The sequence below is a fragment of the Rhineura floridana genome, chromosome 1 (assembly GCF_030035675.1).
Source record: "Rhineura floridana isolate rRhiFlo1 chromosome 1, rRhiFlo1.hap2, whole genome shotgun sequence".
NCBI classification, from domain to species: domain Eukaryota; kingdom Metazoa; phylum Chordata; class Lepidosauria; order Squamata; family Rhineuridae; genus Rhineura; species Rhineura floridana.
Window position 1 is genome coordinate 157,568,317 of NC_084480.1, and position 26,457 is coordinate 157,594,773.

The following is a 26,457-nucleotide window of genomic DNA, read 5'->3' on the forward strand; positions in this document are numbered from 1 at the left end:
ACTGTAAGTTCCCCAATGTTCCATTTTCCTAGTAGAATGCAAGCCAGCCTACCAAAGCTTGTCTGTGCTTACGGTGGGATGCTGAATGGCCTCTCACTGGTGAGACACCATATACTGCAGCACTGTCCTGCCAAATTCTGCTACTACAGAAGTATACAGGTCCATATTGTGATGTCATGGATGGAGATGTCCATGTTGCGGCTCTGAAACTGTCTGGAATGCTGACATTTTTAGCTAGTGCAGCCGCAGAAGCTGTCATCCTAGTGGAATGTGCTGTCATTTGCCTAGGTGGTCTGAAGTGCTGGGCTTCATGTCATCACTATGCATGCTTTCATCTATGTGGCCACTGTGGGGGGCTTTGCTTTCTGTCCCAGCAATCATGAGTGAAAGAACACAAACAAACTGAGTGTCTGCCTGAAATGCTTGGATCTATCAATATATGTATAGAGTGCTCACCTTACATCTAAGGTATGCCAGGCTTTCTCTGAGGGGTGAGAAAGATGGGGACAAAAGAAGGGAAGGTTAAGCTCCTGAGCCTTGTAGAACACTATGTTGACCTTGGGAATGAATGTCAAGTCCACCCGAAGCACCCACATTGTCGTAATGAAAGATACATAGCTTCTTACTGACTGAGAGGGCGTTGAGTTCAGACACTCTTCTTGTTGACATGATTGCTACTAGGAAGCCAACCTTGAACAAAAGAATGCATAGTGAGACTGTTGGTAACGGTTGAAAAGGCTGTATGGGAACATGTCTTCACAAAACATCTTGATGTACAAGGAGGCTTAGTGTGGCATACTCAATTCCCCTGTCCCATACTCCTGTCTCACACCCCTGCATCTCAGGCAGGTGGGCTTGTTGCTTTCTTTCTCACCCTGCTTGTATAGTACATAAATCTGAGACATTTTGTTTATGTAATACAGATGAGGTAAGAGAGGCCCTTAATTGGCAAAAATAGACAGTGGAAGCCAATCACTTGTTAGCGAAGATGTTTTCTCTCACTGCTAAAGCCTGGGAACTTGGCCTTCAAAGGCAGCTGCAATGAATCAGGCTCTACAAAGCAAGGACACTGACCAACAGAACTGATAAACAAAGGCAGAAGCGTGAGACCCAAATTAAGAAAAACATCCCCAAAGGTATAGCTAAAGTCACAAGTGCAAACCTGCACCCAGGTCCAGGGGCTCTTTTGGCACTTATGGCACCCTAACTGTTGCTCAGGGGGCTTCAACACAGACCAGGATCAGTGCGGTGCTGTGTAAGAGGGTGGCCAACTGGGTGCCCTCCGTTGTTCTTATCTGGGGCTCCCAGACAACAGAAAGGAGAAGTAAGATAACTGTTCAAGAGCTGCTTTTATCTGTTTAAGTGCCTTGCCTATAATGAAACACCAACAGCTCTCATTTAAAGTATTGTCAATCCTTTTTTCCCACTTGTGTGCTCATTGCCTCTAGAATCTCTTGAATTTTCTTGCCTGTTGGCAAAACAAAGGCAGCTTGGTTAGTGCCTTGAGAACTGTATGCAGGTGTCATGTAGGGAACCTGTGCACTACCGGTGGGGAAAGCAGGGCTGTGCCTCTGAAGAATTTCTTAAAATGAGGGTGAGAGCGAATTGATCTGGAGCCTGAGGAGGATATCACAAGATAGTGATGACACTGGTCATTTTAGAATATTAGGCTTAAGGCCATGCTCAAGGACAGATTAAAGGAATTGTAGTGGTTCTGGTATTTCTGCTTGGAATTTGTCTACCCATTTTCTACAGCACCATCTGGTGAACACCCTCCACGGTGCTTCATAAATTCTGTTCTATTAGTGGGCTTTTTGTGAGACACTAACATAGTGTCTATTACTGTTGGTGCACACCCTGCCTTTTGTCAGCTGGTTCCTTTCAAAGTCTATGCGGCTAATTGGAGCTAAGCTGGGTCCAGGTGGTGTACCTTGTGTCAATAAGTGGGGTGAAAGGGGCAAGAATAGATGTGGTCACCAGATGTAGGATCTTTGAAAACCAGGCGCTTCTGGGTCAACTAGAAACCACCAGGATTAGGTACGTTTCCTCCTATCAAATTTTGCAGAGTATCCTCACTGGGAGGGGGAAAGGAGAGAACATGTAAAGCAGACCCTGTGTATACAGTGTATACCTTTGCACAGTGGAAGCATGAGTAGAACCTCTTGGTCTTGGTGTTCTGTTAGATGGTGAAAAGGTCTATCACTGGGTCCCCCAGCTGTGTCTGTATGATGTGGAAGGCCTGACTGCTCAGCGACCACTCTCCTTGTAATATGTGATGAAGGCTCAGGTAATCTGCTTTTTGAATGACTTCTTTTACTGTGCTGTGCCACTATTCAAGTGAGGTGGGACTCTGCCCAGTTGAGTAAACCCATTTCTTCCCTGTGCAGGGACTTGGATTGAGATCCTCCCTGACGATTTATGCGAGATTTTGTACTTGAGTTATCAGTCAGAAGCAGCACATTTTTTAGTTCTCTGCGTTGTCCAAAGTGCCTGAATGCAAAGTGGGCTGCCCACAGTTCTAGCCAACTGATGCTGTGGGCTGCCTCCTTCTCTAACCACCTCTCTTTTGCTGTGAGGTGTTGGCAGTGAGCCCCCAGCCCTGAAGGCTGTCATCCATCATAATCACTGTGCAGACAGGGTCTCTGAGGAATGCCTATGATTAGAGTCTTGGGACTGAGCTACCACAAAACAAGTGGAGAAGTTGATGTGTGAGGCGAATTTGTGTTTCTTGTGAGATACGATTTCCTGAAATGGCAGGAGTGCCCACTGAAGGATCCTGGAATGGAACATGGCCCAGGGAACCAGTTCCATGCATGACATCATCATACCTAGCAATTGTGCCAAGTCCATGATGACTGCTGTGTTGTGGGTATTGATTTGAGAATTAGCTGTCTGATGTTTGAAATTCTGTCCACTGAGGGGATAAGAATGCCCTGTAATGTATTGATCTTGGCTCCTAGGTTCACCATTGTGTGTGAGAGAGTCAGCTGACTCTTGGGTACATTGATCAGAAAACCATGCCTCCTCAGGAATTACAGGGTGGACTGCAAATCCTGTTGTGCTCTGGGAAGCGACAGGGATCTGGTTAATATATTGTCTAAATCCGGGTATAAGTGTATTCTAAGCTGTGCTATCAGCACTACTATCATCTTTGTAAACACCCTTGGGGCTGATGCTCAGGCAAACAGCTTGGCCTTGTACTGGTAGTGCTTGGTATTGTACATGGGTAGGCCTTTTTTAAAGTCTCTTGATGTCATGAAGTCCCCTATGGAAAGGGCTTCTCATATGGTTCTGTGTCTCAATGCATAATTTTCTGTATCTCAGGAATTTGTTGAGACCTCACAGATTTTTTGATCGGGTCACTAGCTTAGTAGATGGTGGAAATGCTGTAGATGTCATCTATCTAGATTTCAGCAAAGCGTTTGACAAAGTCCCCCACAACCTTTTGATTAGCAAACTGGTCAAATGCAGACTAGATGGAAATACTGTCAGGTGGATTCACAACTGGTTGGAAAACCGTACTCAAAGAGTGGTCGTCGGTGGCTCTGCTTCAAACTGGAAGGAGGTTTCGAGTGGAGTGCCACAGGGTTCTGTCCTGGGGCCGATACTCTTCAACATTTTTATCAATGACTTAGATGATGGGGTGGAGGGAAGCCTTATGAAGTTTGCGGATGATACGAAACTGGGAGGGATAGCTAACACAATGGAAGACAGGAATAAAATCCAAAGGGACCTGGATAGACTAGAAAATTGGGCTGAAATTAATAAAATGAAATTCAATAAAGACAAATGCAAGATTCTGCATTTAGGCCACAAAAACAAAATGCACGGGTACAGGATGGAAAATACCCGGCTTAGCAGTAGTGCATGTGAGAAGGACCTTGGAATTGTAGTGGATCACAAGTTGAACATGACCCAGCAGTGTGATGCTGCGGCAAAAAAGGCAAATGCAGTTTTGGGCTGCATAAACAGAGCTATAGTTTCCAGGTCGAGGGAAGTAATAGTCCCACTATATTCTGCATTAGTCAGGCCTCATCTGGAATACTGCGTTCAGTTCTGGGCGCCTCATTTTAAGAAAGATATAGACAAGTTAGAGCGGGTTCAGAAGAGGGCGACGAGGATGATAGCCGGTATGGAGAACAAGTCTTATGAGGAAAGGTTGAAGGCACTTGGCATGTTCAGTCTGGTGAAGAGAAGGCTGAGGGGTGACATGATTGCACTCTTTAAGTACCTGAAGGGCTGTCACATAGAGGAGGGTACAGATTTGTTCTCTGCTGCCCCAGAGGGTAGGACTAGGTCTAATGGTTTTAAGTTGCAGGAGCGTAGATTCAGATTGGACATTAGAAGGAACTTCTTGACAGTAAGGGCAGTTCGGCAATGGAACCGACTGCCTAGGGAGGTGGTGGGATCCCCTGCGCTGGATGTCTTCAAGCAGAGGCTGGACAGCTATCTGCGGGAGATGCTCTAGCTGTGGTTTTCCTGCTGTGAGCAGGGGGTTGGACTCAATGGCCTACAAGGCCCCTTCCAACTCTATGATTCTATGATCTATGATTCTATTTAAGACCACCCTCCAGTCCCTACCCTTTTTGAGCTTTTGCCCTTGTCAGGGTACTAACTGCACTGTGCTAATCTGGAGTCCATGATGTATGATTTGTTGCAGAATGGCTACTTTATTTTTGGACCTGGATCAAATAAAATCTGTCATGAAGTGTGTGTGGGAACTGAGTCCTTCCGTCAGTGTGTTTAAAACCTATGTGTTTAATGTTGTCTGTTTCAATGCCTTTACAAACTACTGGAGCTGGCCCCCTGTCTGTTGTTGCCTGTCAGAACTGACTTTTGGTCTCTCTGGGTTGAGATGAACCTAAATGGTGGACATTGAAACTTGCTGGTCTAGTGAACCTTGTTCTATTCCACACTGGTGTGGAAAATCTGAAAGCTCTGAAATGAAAAGTATCCCGTTGGAGGTAAAAGAAATAAGTTGGGTTTTATGTACTCTTTTCTCAACTTTTTTGGGTCCTTTTTATTCTTAGTTTCTACTAGGATTTCCTTCAAAGCCCCATCCTTGAACAGAATAGCTCCATTGAAGTGTGCTGAGGCCAAGTTTGCTCTGGAAGCTAAATTTACTATCCAGTGAGACAACCAGAGTGCCCTGCTACCACATTAGCTACCATGTTTCTGGAAATGAAGGAGTGTGTCCATTGATGCATCAGTTTCTAGCCTCTGGTTAGTTTGGCTAACAATGTGAAGGACTTAATAACATCTAACTCTGCGTCCTGCACAATTTCTTTCATCCACATTAGATTTACTCCAGTAACCCTAAATAAGGGTCTCTATGCTATACTGGCTGCCTCAAAATTTCTCGTACGAGTGGCTTCTGCCTTCTTTTCCCTTGGTGTTTTAAGTATTGCATTATCTTAATTGGACACAACAGTCCCAGAAACCACATCAATACCGAGATTATCCACAAGGGGTGCATTAACAATTTCTGAATAATTATTGTCCCATTTATAATGAGTGGATGCATAGCCAAAACATTTCTTACTAGTGAGTGGGGTGCCCACTCTGCCCAGTTAAGTTCTTTAGAAACCACCCTATACTCTTCCCATACCGGTGGTTCACTGCCTCTTACCCACTGCTTAAAGCTGTACTTTATCTGCTGTAATCATTAACATTACATAATTGTTCTGCTGTACTCTTAAAAGCTATGAAAACGTTTGTTCTATAATTTGTTTTAAACAAGTCAAAATAAACCTCACAACCAGATGAAATGGGAAGGATGAAAGGTGGGAGCATAATTTTATAACCATTTTTGCAGTGCCAGTTGTAGGGGTGATGGAGCTGAGAGGGCCAAGGATCAGACCCCTTAGTGGATTGGTAGGACTTTGAATCCCACGGATCCAAAGCCTACAGTGCCTTGCCTTGAAATGCCCTGTTTTGGGGGTCTCCACTGGCTACCTGTGGTAGTGTATGAGATATGAGTGCTGTTGATGAGGATGCCCTGTCTGTCAGCAGAGGTTGGTGTAGCCTGAGCTGCATTCTACCTCCCCAGCCATCAACTTTGGGGAATGCTTCTTGTGTGTGCATTTACCACTGTTATCCATGCACTGGTAACCTTCAGTCTGGATTACTGCAATGTGCTCTATGTGGGGCTGCCCTTAAGGTAAGTTTGGAAGCTGTAGCTGGTGAAAAATGTGGTGGCGTAACTGCTTACTGGGGCAGGATATTGCCAACATGTTACCCCACTGCTGAAAGAATTGCACTGGCTGCCCCATTAGCTACTGGGCTAAGTTCAAGGTGCTGGTTTTGGTGTACAAAGCATTATACAGCTTGGGACTGAAATATCATTTTACCAGTCAGTCACTGTACTCTGCAGATGAGGGCCTTCTGCAGACAGCATCTTATCAGGAGGTCCATTCCACACAACATAGGAAACTGGCCTTTAGTGTTATGCATTTACCCTTTGGAATCCCCTCCCCTTCCATATTAGAAAGGTGCTGTCTCTGTTATCTTTTCAGCACCTACTGTAGACCTCTTTCAACAAGCCTTATAAAGTAGGGACCTTATCACAGTATGCATCTGTTTTAAAAGATGTTTTTAAGATGTTTTGTTTCTCAGATGTTTTTAGTCTTTTGTCCCTTGTTGGCCATCCTGGGCTCCTTCAGGGAGGAAGGGCAGGATAGAAATTTAATAAATAATACATGTATGTGCACTAGAGATAAGATGCAACCCACTAAGGAAGAAATAGAGACAGTGATGTGTCACGGAAAGCTACCAGAAAATAGGTAGAACTGGATCATATGTGGTAACAGTCTGAAGAAATAGCTCCAAAATACAATGTCTCAAAAAAATCATGTTGACCACAGATCAGTCAGGTATAAAGCTCTTAACTGATTTCCCCTCAAGGCAGAGGTCATGTAAACCTATTGCCTCTTCAGTGGAAGGATGTGGGTTATCGGTGCAGATTCTAATTCAGATTGCTTTCTATAATGATTGAAGAACATATATTAAAATGCTGGAAGAAGGTCAGACCTTTGTTATGCAATTTAATGCTAGCAACAAAGCATAATGATTGATCGTGTGTGGGTTCCTCATTGAGAGGGCGGACATTTTTGTTCCCACGCACACACATTTTAATTTTTTGTCACATCCTCTGCCATGTGTTTTTCCTACTGGGAGGGTGGACATTTTTGTTCTCTCTTCCCCCCCCCCCCAATTTCTTTTGTCATATCCTTCCAGATGTTTGATACTGTGGCTCCCATCAGCCCCAGCCAACATGGCCATCCTGGCTGGGGCTGGTAGGAGTTGTGATCCAAGACATCTGGAGGACATCAGGGCTGAGGAATGCTACAATACTGCATCCATAATGCTTCTAATTAATTTTTGAAAGAAGAATCCACTTCAGCTCCTCATGAAACATTATTATCCCTAAGAACACTAACAAAAAAAGAGATCTCCATGGGCATGCTTAAGCATCTGCATAGGATCAGGCTATAGATTTTTCCAGTATCCTAAATAGTTATGTGAATCTCTTGGTTATCTGAACATTGTGTTCTTTATGTAGCCTTGTGTCTGCATAATCTGCATAATGTATGAGTGGCTGGTTGATATGTTTGAGGTAGTGAATGATGGTAGTGATTGCATGGAATAGATGGTGAATGGTTGTATTGTGCTACATTAGTTGTTATTTATATTATACTGCTTGTAATACTCTGACTTTTATATTATGTTTATGTGCATATATATTGTTCATGTATTTTTCTTTGTAAATTAATTTGATATGGTTTTTATTGTACCTTGTATTCTATTGTAAACTGCTTTGAGATCTTTCAGATAGTGAGAGATCTATAAATGGAAATATCATCATCATCATCCTCTGCCATGTTTAAAATCAAAACTATGACATCTAGAGCAAGAACTCTCTCATCATATTTCTCCACTCCCAGCGTGATGTCAGTCACAATCGTTTTAATTTTTAAAACAGGAGGGGGCAGGAGGGAGAAAGGAAGTCTGCCCCTGCTGTTGCCCTTATAAGAGGTGGCTTTTTAGAAGAAAATAAAAGCCACCACCTAAAACTGGACAAATCACTTCAGCCTCCATCCTGTCTGAAATGGCTGCCTCTATTTTGGGCTCTCTGACTTTGTGCCCAGTTTTGGGGAACTCTGAAACCAGGAATCTTGGGGATGAACTCTGCAACCAGGAATCCGTTGAAAATGGACTAAGTGGATTTCCTTCAGTCTGCCTATTTGACCCTGATTGCTGAGAAGGCTATTATCCTTAGCTTTCTACAACAAACTTTTTAACATTCACACATTATACATAAATGGATATGTAAACTGCTTTGCAATATATATTATTTACATATGCATTGATTTGTACAGGTGTCTCTTTTCATTTTGCATTTCTGAAGTGTTTCTTGCCAAAGGCAACCTATATGCACTAAAGTTGCAATCCTAACCATTTTTACTCAGAAGTAAATCCCACTGAATCAGTGAGGCTTACTTCCAAGTAAATGGGGTTAGGGTTTCAGCCTTAATCTGCTTCCTATTGTGAATTTTTAATACCAATGTAATACATTGCTCATTATTGTTTTTTCACATGGTAAGAAGTTATCTCTTTTGTTTTCAGTCAAATTTACGTCTGCTCCTCAGTTAAAGTCTAGCACATCCTCATTTTAAAAGTAACATTAAAGTAAAATTCCTTTTCTGCTGAAATGTTCTTGACTTATAACTAAACTGGCCCTCCCTGATGCCTAAGTGAAGGAAATGAGACAGGATGAAGTTTCTACTGAAGTGTGAGATCAAGGCAGCAACAGTGGCTGCAATCCTAACTCTGTTTACCTGGGAGTAAGCCCCACTAAATTCAATGGGACGAGCAGACATTGTTAGGTTTTGAGCCATAGATGGTTTTATAATCGGCCATTAACCACTACATTGACTTTGTCTTTAAGGGGCCACAAGACTTTTTGTTGATTTTGCTGCAAAAGGCTAGGAGGAGTAGCCCTCTGAAAATTCGTTCATTTTGGAAGTAAGCACACTGGGAAGGTAATCAATTGATTGATGGCTTAGATATGCATGTCTTTTGTATGTGACATAAAACTACATTAAATAGGCATATTTCTGCACTAGTGCACAATGAAACATAACACAGACTTGTGCAAAAGAAACCAGAAGAATGGAACATACCAGATAAAAGTGTAAATGAATATTGTAACAGATTGAGACATGTTCATACATCCCTATTTGAAACTGGGCAAAATGAACCCAGCCCATTAGGCAAATTGTGACAGTCGTGTGTGAATAGTTGTCAATTGCAGATTAATTTTGTGAATATCAGCATTCACTAATGTAAGTGACAACAAATATGCTCCTACTTTTTGGATATACACATGTGAATGCTGAGAATCTCATTTAGATCAACACTCACAGGTATGTCTTGCATTTTTGGATAGTCACAAAATATATTTGTGATTAGCAACAATCACATGCTGATATTCAGCGTATTTTGGACAGTTGCTATAACATATTATTTACCAGTATTGGGTAAGGAAGAAAACAATTCTTCATTAATTTAAAAAAACTTTAAATTATCTGCTGTTGGCCTAGATCAGCCTTTCCCAACCAGTGTGCCTCCAGATGTAGTTGGACCACAATTCCCATCTTTCCTTACAATTGGCAATGCTGGCTGAGGCTGATGGGAGTTGTGGTCCAACAACATCTGGAGGCACCCTGGTTGGGAAAGGCTGGCCTAGATGCATTATGGGTGGACTAGTGAACTAATTTGGAGTAAAAATTCTAAACGGTTCCAATGCCCTGCTTCATATTTCTCTTAGAGTGATGCTAGACAATTATTCAAGAGAAGTTCAGTTCAACTGTATTTGCTATACTAATACATTTACCCAGGACCCACGGTAATATCATCCATTCAACGAAGGTTGGCGGAGGCCCCTGCATGTTCAGATCTGACCTGTCAATGTGTTGAGAGGCGAGCAGCAGAAGGAACAAGAAAGTCAAATAGGATGCAGTATGGCAGATAAATTTGATGAATGGCTTCCTGATGAACAGTCCCAGTGGGCTCTTGGGAGCTATCAGGTAGCAGACAGAGAAGACTGGGAAAAGAAATCCAATAATGACGCAAGTCAGCATCTTCACGGCCCAGTGGCGCCTCCTCCAGCCTGGGAACTCATCATACCAGCGAGAGGCGAGGAGCTGTTGGCAGTTTGGCTGGGCAACAAACTAAAGCAAAAGAAAAGGAACAGTCAAACCTTTTCCACTTAGCATATTATTACTTTGCACTATATATTCTATCATGAAGAAAGAATTTCAGCAGTTACTTCTTATCTCAGTGGTCATAGAAACCCACCTGGAGGAATTTTCTCTTGAGTGCAATTTTTGCAGACGACACTACTAGACTGTCACTAGATCAGCTTCCAATTTCAAAGAAAAAATAAAGAAATAAAGGGTGTTATTTAAAATTACTAGTTGCTAAGCAATTTGTCTTGGAGCACAGCACACCAACAACATTCTGAACCTGCTGTGTGCTTCCATCTTTGGAGCCTTGGATCTTGACCCAAAGTGGCTCAATTCATGCTAATTTGGGTTTAGCCCAAACCTGCACACACAGATCTATTTAGAACAAATATATTCCAATGACTTTTGGGTTGCCACTGTTTTATTGACCCTGCTGCTGCACCAATGCACAGAAATGAGTCACGTGGAGCTTTTCCCATTACTTCATTCCAGAAAATGTTTCATCTGTATCATTTTTGTATGTCTAGCTGCTAGTAAAGGCACAGGTACAAAAACTCTAAATGGAATAGATATTTACTGCACATATTTCCTCTGCAGGATGCAATAGTAGCCACTGATTAAGAAGCGGCATAGGGCAGGCATATGGTTTATTATTATTATTATTATTATTATTATTATTATTTAATACATTTGTATACCATCCCATAGCCAAAGCTCTCTGGGCGGTTTACAATTACTAACAAGTAATTAGTACTTAATGTGAATGGAACTGACTTAATACCACACATGGAGTGGATGGGACCATGCCAGCTTAGCCCTACCCCCCAGCTACAGAAACATGGCCTAGATTAAAACAGAGATTGGTTTACCAGTTTTCATTTTCAAGGTCAGCCAAGTAGAACCAAGTATTGCTTCCTTCTAATGAAAGATAAAACTCACTTTTTTGTCTGTGAAACTCACACAAAACATCTTGGCTCTGTGTGCATTTGCTTCTATTATAATCTTACCCATTGCCTTTACTCCCCATCCACCCAAATCCCTCTTTCAAGTGAAACGTTTGACCAAAAATAAAGAGAAAGAATTTAATCAAAAACACTTTTGTAGTGCAAGAGTGGGCAGGTTTCACTGCATTTTAGTAACATAACCCATCTTTATGACACACATTGCTACTGTGAAGTTTTTCCACAAGTGCTACTTGCCAGACCTTGTTATACCAAGATTCCAATGAAATAACACTGACATTCTTCCAATGTCTGGCAATAATAGTCCTTGCTATTTATTACAAGTGGCTTACTAGCTGTTTATTTATGGTATCACCATCCTGTTACAAAAAAATATTCTGCAGGGCCAGTTATGGGGAGGACAACATTGGTGGACAGATTAAGATGGTCTGCCCCTGGAGACGAATGGAATCTACTGGATTCCTGAATGTCCTAGGGGAGTTCCCAGTAGATAGAGCAGGTGACCCTGTTGAAGCCCTTGTCACGCTGTGGAACAATGAGGAGCATTGGGCTCTTGATATGGTTACTCCTGAGCGCCCTCTCCAGCACTGTGGAGCCTGGTTCGCACCTTGGTACACCAGTGAGCTAAGGGCAATGAAACAGGCTGGATGAAGGCTAGAGCGCAAGTGGAGAAAGACGTGCTGTGAGGCTGATGGGGCACAAGTAAAACATCATAACCATGCCTATTGTGTGGCAGTGAGGGTGGTGAAGAAGACCCACTTCTCTGCCACCATTGTGTCCTCAAATAGCTGCTCAGTGGAGCTCTTCCATATTGTCAGGGGTCTGTTGACATCAGGAAATTGAGTTTTAGACCCTTCGGAGGCCCACTGTGAGTTGTTTGCAATGTACTTTGAGAGTAAAGTTGCTCACTTCTGTAGCATTCTTGATGCCCCATCCACATCTAGTGTAATCCCCAGTGAGGTGTCCAGTGCAATGTCTGCAGCAACTTCTTGGGAACGGGTTCAGTTGATGTGGCCTGATGACCCGGACAAGGTGCTTGCAACGATGCAGCCAGCCATGTGTCCTCTCAACCCTTGCCCTTCTTGGCTTATTAAAGCTTGCCGAGGGAGGTTGACTGAGTGGATCAAGGGTGTGGTCAATGCATTGTTGCAGGAGGGAGTGGTTCCAGCTGCCCTGAAAGAGGCAGTGATCCAACTTCTCCTGAAAAAGCCCACCTGGACCGTTTGTGACAACTACTACCCGGCCACAAATACCCCCATTTTAGGGAAGGTGATTGAGAGGGTTATGGCACAGCAATTGCAAGTACTCTTGGATGAAACAGATTATCTTGACCCATCCCAGTCTGGGTTCAGGCCTGGTTATGGGACTGAATCAGCCTTGGTCGCCTTGATGGATGATCTTTATCGAAAGAAGGACAGGAGGAGTGCAACCCTGTTATTCTTACTTGATCTCTCAGAGGCTTTTGATACCATTGACCATGATGTCCTTCTGAGCCAACTTAGTGAGCTGGGTTTTGAGGCACTGTTTTACAGTGGTTCTTGTCCTACCTCCAGGGTTGTTTTCCAAGAATAGCATTGGGAGATGGTCTTTCCGCCCCATAGCAGTTGTGCTGTGGGGTGCCGCAGGGTACCATCTTGTCCCCCATGCTGTTTAACATCTACATGAAGCCCTTGGGAAAGGTCATCAGGCGATTTGGGGCAAGGTGTTAGCAGTATGCTGATGATACCCAGGTCTATGTCTCTGTAACATCTGAATCAGGAGAGGCCGTACAAGCCCTGGACCGCTGCCTGGACTTGGTGGTGGGCTGGATGAGGGCTAATAAACTGAATCTGAATCCTAGCAAGATGGAGACACTGTGGGTTGGTGGTTCCCAAGTTCAGATAACTGGTCAGTTACCTGCTTTGGATGAGGTTGTACTCCCTTTGAAAGAGCAAGTTTGTAGTCTAGAGGTGCTCCTGGATCAGTCTTTGTCGCTAGAGGCTCAGGTGACCTCAGTGGTTAGGAGCGCCCCAGTTTTGGCTGGTAAGACATATGTGGCCATTTCTGGACCTGGATAGCCTGACCACTGTTGTCCATGCACTGGTAACCTCCAGGTTAGATTACTGTAATGTGCTCTATGTGAGGCTGCCCTTGAGGCTGGTCTGGAAGCTGCAGCTAGTGCAAAATGCAGCAGCGCAACTGCTCACTGGGGCAGGGTATCGCCAACATGTCATCCCACTGCTGAAAAAATTGCACTGGCTGCCCATTAGCTACTAGGTTCAAAGTTCTGGTTTAAGGTTTTGTTTTTGGTCTACAAAGCCCTATACAGCTTGGGACCAGGATACCTGAAACATAGTCTTATCCCTTATATATCCAGTCAATCACTACTGTTTTCAGGCAAGGGCCTCCTGCAGATACCATTTTATCAGGAGGTCTGTTCTGCACAACACAGATAATTGGTCCCAGGCTATGGTCTGAAGGCATATGAGGCCACCACCTTGCTGAAGCTAAGCAGGTCTGGGTCTGGTCAGTGCCTGGATGGGAGACCACCTGAGAACCACATGTATCCCACCTTGGGTGAAAGAAAGGCAGGGTATAAATGTAACAAACAAACAAATAAGTAAGTAAACAAACATAGGAAATGGACCTTTAGTGTAGTGGCACCTACCCTTTAGAATTCGCTCTCTCTTCTTAAACATTAGACTGGCACTATCTCTGTTATCTTTTCGGCGCCTGCTAAAGACCTTCCTCTTTCAACAAGCCTTTTAGGTAGAGACCTTATCCCAGTCTGCATCTGTGTTGGAATTAGATGTTTTTAAAGCTTTTTAAAAATGTTTTTAAAGCTGTTTTGTTTTAAAATATTTTAATGTCTGTTTTTATGATGTTTTAAAGTGTTTTACTGTTTTCGTTTGCTGCCCTGGGCTCCTACTGGGAAGAAGGGTAGGATATACATTTAATAAATAAATAAATAAGTAAGTAAGTAAGTAAGGTTAATTGGTTTGTAATCAGTCCAATTTCTGTAAATACCTGTTACCAGAAACTGTATACATTGCCTCATACCCAGCACAAATTTGAACTAGTAAGATTTCATCCTCTCAAACAAAGTGGGGAGAATCTAGGATGAATCAAAGACATTTTGCAAGATATGAGGTGTCACGTATGAGTGATCTTCATGTACAGACAGACTAGACCAAAGTCCAAAATGTTTCATATTTTTCAATGCCTAAGTCACATCCCCACACTGGTGAGGCATTCTCTCCCCCCCCCCCGGTTCCAAGCTCTATATTTAATATGAATTTGTAAACATTTGAAACAACCCCATTTGTGTTTGACATATTGAGTATTCAATGCTAGTCCTACTCAGAGTAAACCCACTGAAGTTAACAGACATGACTAACTTAGATCTATTAATTTCAATGGGTCTATTCTGAGTAGGACTTAGTTGAATACAACCCATAATCATTTTAAATCCAGAGAAGGTCTTAGTGTATATTTTAAATCTGGACAAGTTTCTTGATGCATATTTGGTTTCATCAAAAAGGTTTGGATCTGAACCCAAGTAAGCCAAGGAGATGGTGTAACTCTCAAACTGTCCTGTATGATCTCATCAGGCACTACCCCACTATTTCATGTCTATTGAAAAAAATGGGATGATATACCACTGGGATCATTGGGGATATCTCTGAGACTAACAGCACAGTTCTCTTGGATCAAACTTTAAACAAAGATTTTATTAATCTGTTGTCTAAGCACTGCAATGGTTGACATTTATGTTTTAAAATGAGTGAACGAAAAGCAGAGCCCCAGCTCCAGTTTTGCCTATTATCTGTCCTCATCCTCAGCCATGTAATCATTTGATTACCCCACCCCCACTGGAGAACTAGGTTAGGCCCCACCCCCCTTTGCTTGTTGGCTTACATACAAGAGACTTCTAAGTTTGGGTCATTCTTGAATCAAATACAAACCCATTTACTCTTTTGTGTATGCCATTTTTGTACCTGTTGTTTATGGGTAAGAATAGTAAATATAGTTGTTTAGGAAGAGTTTTTGTCTAGAATGCCACCAATCTATCCATAAGGGAAATTTTTGACTTTTTCCACTGAAGAATGTCCTTTGTTACGGTTTGCCAAATTGGACCAAAATTTGCCTTGAAATTTAAGTTTCTAGTTACTTGAATACCTAAATAGGGAAACTTATGGGGACACTTAGGAAACATTTTATCAGATATTTCTTTTTGAAACTTCAGTAGAATGTTAAAATACATAGCTTCAGACCTACTAAAGTTGACTCAGAACCCAGCCAACTTTTCCAATAAAGCTAACTCCTTTGGGAGTTCAAATATGTTTCCATAGGTAGGGATAGGGGAGAAATTTGATACAGTTCACATTTAAAGCTGAATTTTTCAAATTTGCACTTTCCAGAACAAGATGAGAACTGAAACATAGCCATCTTTCAAAATTCACACTTAGCCAAATTTTGCACTGCAGTTTACCAACCAACCAATATCTACAAAAATGTATATATTAGGGGAAGTTTGCATTGGCAAAGGGAACACAGACTTTGGCTCTATCAGGAGTAGACTTTAAGGCTCCCAGTTGTTGATTGGCAGCTGCAATCTACCTGTCCCTATACATCTCTATTTTGATGCTTTTTAAGTCATGAACTGTGTTGCAACATTAAGAGAAGTGCAAAACAGGTTCAGAGGAGGGTAACGAGGATGACCACAGGACTGGAAGCAAAGCCCTATGAGGAGAGAGCACTGGGAATGTTTAACCTTGAGAAGCCTGTTCCTATATCTAATGCTTACTGTGAGAGAGTTCTTAATTTAATGCCACAACTGTGGACCAAGGACAGAAAAAGAATGAGTGACAGTGAAGGCCAAGCTACAGGTACAACTGGACATTAACATGACTTGTGCACAGTTTCTTTACTTTTTTTAAAAAAGAACCCGGGTCTCCTAAAAACAGCACTCAGGTCCTGCTTGTGAGCTTCCCTACTCTCTGGGCAGTTTACAGCAATTAAAAACAATAAAAACAAATATACAAATTTTAAAACAAAAAACAATTTAAAAACACAATTAATTTTTTTTAAAAAACAATTTAAAAACACATGCTAAAATACCTGGGAGAAGAGGAAAGTCTTGACCTGGTGCCAAAAAGATAACAGTGTTGGCACCAGGCGCACCTCGTGAAGAAGATCATTCCATAATTTGTGGGCCACCACTGAGAAGGCCCTCTCCCTTGTTGCCAGTCTCCCAGCTTCCCTCGCAGCAGGCACCCGGAGGAGGACCTTAGATGTTGACCGTAGTGAATGGGTGGGTTCATGTTGGGAGAGGAGGTCCATCAGGTATTGTGGTCCCAAGCTGTGTAAGGCTTTATAGGTTAAAACCAGCACCTTGAATCGAGCTCGGAAACATACAGGCAGCCAATGCAAGCGGGCCAGAATTGATTTTATGTGTTCGAACCGTCTGGTCCATGTTACCAATCTGGCTGCTGCATTTTGCACAAGCTGCAGCTTCCGAACTGTCTTCAAAGGCAGCCTCACGTAGAGCGCATTGCAGTAATCTAGCTCGGAGGTTACCAGAGCATGGACAACTGAAGCCAGGTTATTCCTGTCCAGATAGGGGCATAGCTGGGCCACCAACCGAAGTTGGTAGAAGGCACTCCGTGCCACCAAGGCTACCTGAGCCTCAAGTGACAGAGATGGTTCTAGGAGAACCCCCAAGCTACGAACCTGCTCCTTCAGGGGGAGTGCAACCCCATCCAGGACAGGTTGGACATCCACCATCCGGTCAGAAGAACCACCCACTAGCAGCTTCTCAGTCTTGTCTGGATTGAGCCTCAGTTTATTAGCCCTCATCCAGTCCATTGTCGCAGCCAGGCACTGGTTCAGCACATTGACAGCCTCACCTGAAGGAGATGAAAAGGAGAAATAGAGCTGTGTGTCATCAGCATACTGATGGCAACGCACTCCAAAGCTCCGGATGACTGCACCCAACGGTTTCATGTAGATGTTGAACAGCATGGGGGACAGAACTGACCCCTTTGGAACCCCATACTGGAGAGTCCAGGGTGCCGAGCAATGTTCCCCAAGCGCCACCTTCTGGAGCCAACCCACCAAGTAGGAGCGGAACCACCGCCATGCAGTCCCTCCCACTCCCAACTCAGCTAGTCTTCCCAGAAGGATACCATGGCCGATGGTATTGAAAGCCACTGAGAGATCAAGGAGAATCAACAGAGTCACACTCCCCCTGTCTCTCCCAACAGAGGTAATCATACAGGGTGACCAAGGCTGTTTCCATGCCAAAACCAGGCCTGAAACCCGACTGAAATGGATAAAAATTTAATAAATAACAACAACAATATAGATCCATAATATTATTAAATTTTGATTATAAACTACTGACAACTTTAACAGATTAAATAAAATAATTCCTAAGAATATTCATAAAATAAAATAATTTCTAAGAATATTCATATATAGCATATTTGTGAAAGGGAAGTATTTAGTAACAAATATGAGAAGGATTTATGTACAGATGATTTATGTAACTTTAAAGTTAACAATGAGGGCATTGAACTTGTCAAGGATTATCAATACCTTAGCACAGTCATTAACCAAAATGGAGACAATAGTCAAGAAATCAGAAGAAGGCTAGGACTGGGGAGGGCAGCTGTGAGAGAACTAGAAAAGGTCCTCAAATGTAAAGATGTATCACTGAACACTAAAGTCAGGATCATTCAGACCATGGTATTCCTGATCTCTATGTATGGATGTGAAAGTTGGACAGTGAAAGAAGTAGATAAGAAAATCAGCTCCGCGAGCTAGAGGGAGCCCCAGCTGACAAAGTGTCAAGGCGAGTTAAGCAGCAGAGCGAGTTCGGCAGCAGGGCGAGGAGGCCAGGGCCCCCCACTCTGCCTGTCTGTTCCCTGACCTCAACTAAACCGCAGTCTCCAACCCATTGACGTAATAAACCTTAAACAAAACTATGCAGGTAAGAAGCCAGCAGGGGTGTGGGGGCTTTCCAGTGTTTTGCACCGCCTGCAGCATGTACGACTATCTGCCTGTTGGACAGAAGTCGTGGGTGTGCTCTCGGTGCAGTGAGCTCCTGGCTCTCCGGGAATGACTTCATTTCCTTGAGGCCAAGGTGGCGGACCTGGAAAAGCTGAGAGAGGCAGAGAGGTGTGTGGAGGAGGCCTTCAGGGACGTTATAGCTGTGTCCCACTCCAACGATAATAGCTCTCCTGCTATCATGGACAACGATGGTCTCGGGGAAGGAGAGCATCCAGCTGAGGAAGAGGGAAACGATCCCTTAGAAGGGACCCATTCCTTGGGGGATGAGCAGCTATCCTCTCGTGCCGAGGATATATCTCCAGGGGGTGGAGGGATCCTTGTAGTGGGTGATTCGATCATTAGGAACATAGACAGTGGGGTGTGTGATGGGCGTGTAGACCGCAAGGTGTTTTGCCTGCCTGGTGCGAAGGTTGCGGATATCGCCCGTCGTTTAGATAGTTTGGTAGACAGTGCTGGGAAGGAGTCAGTGGTCGTGGTGCACGTTGGCACCAACGACATGGGGAAATGCAGCCGTGAGGTCCTGGAAGCAAAATTTAGGTTGCTAGGTAGGATGCTGAAAGCCAGGACCTCCAAGGTGGCTTTCTCTGAAATGCTACCGGTTCCACGCGCAGGACCAGCCAGACAGGCCCAGCTTCGCAGTCTCAATGCGTGGATGAGACGATGGTGTCGGGTGGAAGGGTTTGGATTTGTTAGGCACTGGGGAACATTTTGGGACAAGCCGGGCCTGTACAAAAGGGACGGGCTCCACTTGAACCAGAATGGAACCAGACTGCTGGCACTTAAAATTAAAAAGGTGGCAGAGCAGCTTTTAAACTGATTGAGGGGGGAAACCCGACAGGAGCTGAGAACGGTCCGGTTCAGAATAAACCTCCCCCCTGGGATAAAAACCAAAGAAATGATGAAATTTTAAAAGGGTAGGCCTAGAAGTAGGCATTGTGAGAGCAGGGGCACAGGATATAAATTCAGAAGAGCAAAATTACCACAGGCCTAACCACAAGTGCCAAAGACACTTGAAGAGAGACACTGCTTACAAGTGCCTGTACGCTAATGCTAGGAGCCTGCGAACCAAGATGGGAGAACTGGAGTGCTTGGTCTTAGAGGAGAGCATTGATATAGTGAGCATAACGGAGACCTGGTGGAATGGAGAAAACCAGTGGGATTCGGTTATCCCTGGATATAAACTATATCGGAAGGACAGGGAAGGACGTATTGGTGGCGGAGTCGCTCTATACGTGAAAGAAGGCATTGAATCCAGCAAGCTCGAAACCCCAAAAGAGGCAGACTCCTCCACAGAATCGTTGTGGGTGGTGATACCATGCCCCAGGAGGGACTTAATACTGGGAACGATCTATCGTCCCCCTGATCAACATGCTCAGGGAGACCTTGAGATGAGATATGAAATTGAGGAAGCATCCAAACTAGGAAATGTGGTAGTAATGGGTGACTTCAACTACCCGGACATAGACTGGCTGCATATGTGTTCCAGTCATGACAAAGAAGCAAAGTTTCTAGATATTCTAAATGACTATGCCCTAGACCAGTTGGTCATGCAACCGACCAGAGGGACGGCAACCCTGGACTTAATCCTCAGTGGGGACCGGGACCTGGTGCAAGATGTAAGTGTTGTTGAACTGATTGGGAGCAGTGACCACAGTGCTATTAAATTAAACATACATGTAACTGGCCAATTGCCAAGAAAATCCAACACAGTCACATTTGACTTCAAAAGAGGAAACTTCACAAAAATGAGGGGATTGGTAAAAAGAAAGCTGAAAAACAAAGTCCAGAGGGTCACATCACTCGAAAATGCTTGGAAGTTGTTTAAAAACACTATATTAGAAGCTCAACTGGAGTGCATACCGCAGATCAGAAAAGGTACCGCCAGGGCCAAGAAGATGCCAGCATGGTTAACGAGCAAAGTCAAGGAAGCTCTTAGAGGCAAAAAGTCTTCCTTCAAAAAATGGAAGTCTTGTCCGAATGAAGAAAATAAAAAAGAACACAAACTCTGGCAAAAGAAATGCAAGAAGACAATAAGGGATGCTAAAAAAGAATTTGAGGAGCACATTGCTAAGAACATAAAAACCAACAACAAAAAATTCTATAAATACATTCAAAGCAGGAGACCATCTAGGGAGACAATTGGACCCTTGGATGATAAGGGAGTCAAAGGTGTACTAAAGAACGATAAGAAGATTGCAGAGAAGCTAAATGAATTCTTTGCATCTGTCTCCACAGTGGAAGATATAGGGCAGATCCCTGAACCTGAACTAACATTTGCAGGAAGGGATTCTGAGGAACTGAGACAAATAGTGGTAACGAGAGAGGAAGTTCTAAGCTTAACGGACAATATAAAAACTGACAAATCACCGGGCCCGGATGGCATCCACCCGAGAGTTCTCAAAGAACTCAAAGGTGAAATTGCTGATCTGCTAACTAAAATATGTAACTTGTCCCTTGGGTCCTCCTCCATGCCTGAGGACTGGAAAGTGGCAAATGTAACGCCAATCTTCAAAAAGGGATCTAGAGGGGATCCTGGAAATTACAGGCCAGTTAGCTTAACTTCTGTCCCTGGAAAACTGGTAGAAAGTATTATTAAAGCTAGATTAACTAAGCACATAGAAGAACAAGCCTTGCTGAAGCAGAGCCAGCATGGCTTCTGCAAGGGAAAGTCCTGTCTCAGTAACCTATTAGAATTCTTTGAGAGTGTCCACAAGCATATAGATAGAGGTGATCCAGTGGACATAGTGTACTTAGACTTTCAAAAAGCGTTTGACAAGGTACCTCACCAAAGGCTTCTGAGGAAGCTTAGCAGTCATGGAATAAGAGGAGAGGTCCTCTTGTGGATAAGAAATTGGTTAAGAAGCAGAAAGCAGAGAGTAGGAATCAACGGACAGTTCTCCCAATGGAGGGCTGTAGAAAGTGGAGTCCCTCAAGGATCAGTATTGGGACCTGTACTTTTCAACCTGTTCATTAATGACCTAGAATTAGGAGTGAGCAGTGAAGTGGCCAAGTTTGCTGACGACACTAAATTGTTCAGGGTTGTTAAAACAAAAAGGGATTGCGAAGAGCTCCAAAAAGACCTCTCCAAACTGAGTGAATGGGCGGAAAAATGGCAAATGCAATTCAATATAAACAAGTGTAAAATTATGCATATTGGAGCAAAAAATCTTCATTTCACATATACGCTCATGGGGTCTGAACTGGCGGTGACCGACCAGGAGAGAGACCTCGGGGTTGTAGTGGACAGCACGATGAAAATGTCGACCCAGTGTGCGGCAGCTGTGAAAAAGGCAAATTCCATGCTAGCGATAATTAGGAAAGGTATTGAAAATAAAACAGCCGATATCATAATGCCGTTGTATAAATCTATGGTGCGGCCGCATTTGGAATACTGTGTACAGTCCTGGTCGCCTCATCTCAAAAAGGATATTATAGAGTTGGAAAAGGTTCAGAAGAGGGCAACCAGAATGATCAAGGGGATGGAGCGACTCCCTTACGAGGAAAGGTTGCAGCATTTGGGGCTTTTTAGTTTAGAGAAAAGGCGGGTCAGAGGAGACATGATAGAAGTGTATAAAATTATGCATGGCATTGAGAAAGTGGATAGAGAAAAGTTCTTCTCCCTCTCTCATAATACTAGAACTCATGGACATTCAAAGAAGCTGAATGTTGGAAGATTCAGGACAGACAAAAGGAAGTACTTCTTTACTCAGCGCATAGTTAAACTATGGAATTTGCTCCCACAAGATGCAGTAATGGCCACCAGCTTGGATGGCTTTAAAAGAAGATTAGACAAATTCATGGAGGACAGGGCTATCAATGGCTACTAGCCATGATGGCTGTGCTCTGCCACCCTAGTCAGAGGCAGCATGCTTCTGAAAACCAGTTGCCGGAAGCCTCAGGAGGGGAGAGTGTTCTTGCGCTCGGGTCCTGCTTGCGGGCTTCCCCAAGGCACCTGGTTGGCCACTGTGAGAACAGGATGCTGGACTAGATGGGCCACTGGCCTGATCCAGCAGGCTCTTCTTATGTTCTTATGTTCTTAACTCATTAGAAATGTGGTGTTGGAGGAGAGCTTTGCGCATCCCATGGACTGTGAAAAAGACAAATAAACTGGGTGTTAGAACAAATTAATCCAGAACTATCACTAGAAGCTAAAATGATGAAACTGAGGTTATCATACTTTGGACACACAATGAGAAGACATGATTCACTAGAAAAGACAATAATGCTGGGAAAAACAGAAGGAAGTAGAAAAAGAGGAAAGCCAAACAAGAGATGGACTGATTCCATAGAGGAAGCCACAGACCTGAACATACAAGATCTGAACAGGGTGGTTTATAACATGCTACTGGAGGTCGCTGATTCATAGGATCGCCATAAATTGTAATCGACTTGAAGGCATATAACAACAATATGAGGATTATATAAAATTATGCATTTTATTTTTAAAAAAACCTCTAAACCTTATGTGTCTTTCTAGATTTATTTATTTATGGGATTTAAGGGTAGGATATAAATTGAATAAATGAATATAAATAAATAAATGTCTCAGACCATTTTGATGCCAAGATGACCTTTCTAGCATGGCCTTTCCTAAATGAGTGCATAATATGCTTTTTAGAAAGGTCTTCTGCAAATGGGTCACTATAAAAGATACTTTCCTCTATGTGAATGATTAATGGACAAGGTCACCGCCCTGGGCTCTGGGAGGAAGGGCAGGACATAAACAAACAACTAAATAAAACATTTTACCCAGAGAGAGAGGCAGGAGGCAAGGATTCCCTTGTTAGGTACATTTTGTCACTAGAATCATTAGGTGAAAGGATTAGAGTGCATTATAAGATCAAAGGCATTTGTATAAGACCATGGTTTCCAAACTTCTTTCTCAGGGACAATTGAAAATTGCTGAGGGTCTTGGCAGATCATTTAATGATTTTTCTGCCTGTTTTCACAAATGTAATTCCATAGGATTCAAACTGTAATATGATAAAATACAATACATGAAATAAAGGAAGCAATAAAATATAATTAAAAATCAATATGAATATTCAGTGTGATGGATGTGCTGTCTTCCATCCTCAACCAGCCATGCCATGGACCGCCGAAATGAAGCTCATGGACCACTGGGGTCCACTCACCACAGTTGGGAACCCCTGGTATAATAAATAATAATAATAAAATATTTATGAGTCGCCTATCTGGCCGAATTAACGGTCACTCTAGGCGACGTACACTGACACAATAAAATACAATATAAACCAGAAAACCACATTCAATAATTAAACTAAACAGCATTAAAAGCTTAGATGCTAATGACATGGCAATGTTAGTGACTCTGGGACAGAATTCGAAAAAGTGTTGCTTAAATATGCAAGACTATCTGAATATAAAACTACAAAAACTGGGATACTACCATTGCACCAAAAGGTAGATAATAATGACAAAGGAATCTGGTTAAAAAATATAAGATAGTATCCAAAAAGGAAATATTTGGATGGAATATGAGCAGGAACTTACAAGAATAATTGCATAAGCTTGCAGAAGACATTTAGAGAAATGGAGGAATGTAAGAGGATCCTTGTTCTGGAGAATAAGTATCATAAAAATGAAAATTCTCTCTAAAATCCTATGTATACTCCAAAATATCCTCGTATCACTATACATCAAAGAGGACATTTTGAGTCCACCAGCTAGAAATCCCCAAAGGGGCAAACTCCAGAAAATTGCTGTGGGTGGTTATACCAGGCCCCAAGAGCAATTTAGTAATGGGGATGTGCTAGTGTCCCCCTGATCAAAATGCTCAGGGAGATCTTGAGATAAAGAATGAAATCAAGGAAGCATCCAAGAGTTGAAATGTTGAAATGGGTGATGTCTACTGTTGTATAGACTGGTTCCAGTCATGGCAAAGAAGTACTATTTCTAGATACTCTAAATAATTCAGCCTCAGAACCAGCTAGATGATCCTGAACTTAAATGGCACCCAGGACCGTGTGCAAGTTGTAAGTGTTGTTGAACCAATTAGGAGCACTGACCATAGCAAGGCTGCCAACAGGTTTCCTGGAGCTGGTGCGCTGTATGTGGATTGGGGCTTCTGCATTCCCACCCACATCCCATCTGCCAACCTTTTTGGACCAGAGGGAACATTTCAAATTTTGAGAGTGCTGGAGGCTTACGTAAAAAAATGGCTGCCATGGGGGTGGCAGCATAACACAAAATTAGAGTATAGTCATGGTGAAGCATTTCCAATAATTGCATTTCCATACTAGAAAAGGCTTGACCTGTTGAATTTCTGCCTGCCAAAGACACAAGAACTCTGTTTTTCTCCAATGCCAATCTTAAACCAAAGCCTAGGCTGCCATTCTGTACTCAATGAGACTTACTTCTGAGTAGATATGTATACCATTGTACTGCAAGTTAATTATACAATGAATTGTTATGAGTCCCCGGTCTTTAACTCATGCAAAACAGGAAACATGCCTAAGTCTCTTTGCAAAGTTTTCAAAAGGAGATGATCACTCACACGTACTTATTGTGTAGTAGTATTTAGAAGTGTACCTATTTATTTATTTATTTATTTATTTAAAACATTTCTAACCCGCTTTATCTTTCAAGAAACTCAAAGCGGCAAACAATTTCAATATAAAAACATAAATACAATATACATAATAAACTATAATCACTTACAAAAAATAAATATACTAAAACTACATAATAACATATACATGTTATCATAATCTATTAAAATTAGAACATTACCATTCCTCATTTAAGTTAAACACCATTTCTCCTTGAAAATTTTCCTATTCTTATTCCTTATTTAAATTGAACGCCACCCGGAATAGGAATGTCTTAACCTGGCGACGGAATGCCAAAAGCGAAGAAGTCAATCGCACCTCAACTGGTAATGAGTTCCAAAGTGTAGGGGCGATGACAGAGAATGCTCTATCTCTAGTTCCTGAAAGATGGACTTGTGAAACTGAGGGAAGCACAAGAAGGGACTCATCAGAAGATCTCAGGGGGCGGGAGGGTTCATAAAATGACATCCGATCGGACAAATAAACAGGGCCCAAACCGTATAGGGCTTTAAAGGTTAAGACCAGCACCTTGAATTGAGATCGGAAGCTAACTGGCAGCCAGTGGAGCTGTTGTAACAAGGGGGTTGTGTGGGTTCGAGGACCAGCCCCCGTCAGCATTCTCGCTGCTGCACGTTGAACCAATTTAAGCTTCCGAACTGTCTTCAAGGGCAGCCCCACATAGAGTTGCAGTAGTCCAACCGGGATGTAACTAAGGCATGTGTAACCTTCGTCAGATCAGACGTCTCTAGAAATGGGTGCAGTTGGCGAACCAGTCTTAATTGGGCAAAGGCGCTCCTGGACACGGCCGAAACTTGAGCATCCAGATTCAAAGCCGAGTCCAGAAGCACACCCAAACTGCGAACCTGAGTCTTCAGGGGGAGTGTAACCCCGTCCAACACAGGTAGATTCCCTATTTCCAGGTTTGTCCCACGATTGACGAAAAGCACTTCTGTCTTGTCTGGATTTAATTTCAACCTATTGACCTTCATCCAATCCATCACTGAGGACAGGCACTGGTTCAGGGGTCAGACGGCATCTTTGGCGTCAGGAGGGAAGGAGAAATAAAGCTGGGTGTCATCTGCATATTGATGATATCGGACTCCAAACCTCCGAATGATCTCACCCAGCGGCTGCATATAGATATTAAATGAGACAGAACAGAACCCTGAGGAACCCCACAGGTTAAAGGCCAAGGGGCTGAGCGGGAGTCTCCGAGTATTACCTTCTGCATCCGGCCCTCCAAGAAGGAACGAAGCCAGCTCAACACAGTCCCCCCTAGCCCCATCCTGGAAAGCCGGTCCAGAAGGATACCGTGATCGATAGTGTCAAAAGCCACTGAGAGATCCAGAAGAACCAACAGGGACACACTCCCCCTGTCGAGTTCCCTGCGGAGGTCCTCTACCAAGGCAACCAAAGCCGTTTCGGTCCCGTGGCCAGGTCTGAAGCCAGATTGGAGAGGATCGAGATAATCCGTTTCATCTAGGAAACGTTGAAGTTGGGTAGTCACCACCCGCTCCATGATTTTACTTAGAAAAGGCAGGTTGGAGACTGGTCGATAATTACCTAAACACAATGGGTCTAAGGTAGGTTTTTTCAGCAATGGTCTTACAATCGCCTCTTTCA

General features: G+C 43.1%; 1 protein-coding gene across 5 annotated transcripts in view; it reads right to left on the bottom strand.

Moving 5' to 3' along the window:
* The window catches only part of TRPC4 (transient receptor potential cation channel subfamily C member 4), a 270,872-nt gene that overhangs the window by 92,606 nt on the left and 151,809 nt on the right, over positions 1 to 26,457 (bottom strand). For all 5 annotated transcript variants that reach the window (XM_061639275.1, XM_061639293.1, XM_061639284.1 and 2 more), the window contains exon 4: positions 9,896 to 10,232. In XM_061639275.1, coding sequence (XP_061495259.1) covers positions 9,896 to 10,232 — 337 coding nt within the window. The remainder of the gene's footprint in view (positions 1 to 9,895; positions 10,233 to 26,457) is intronic.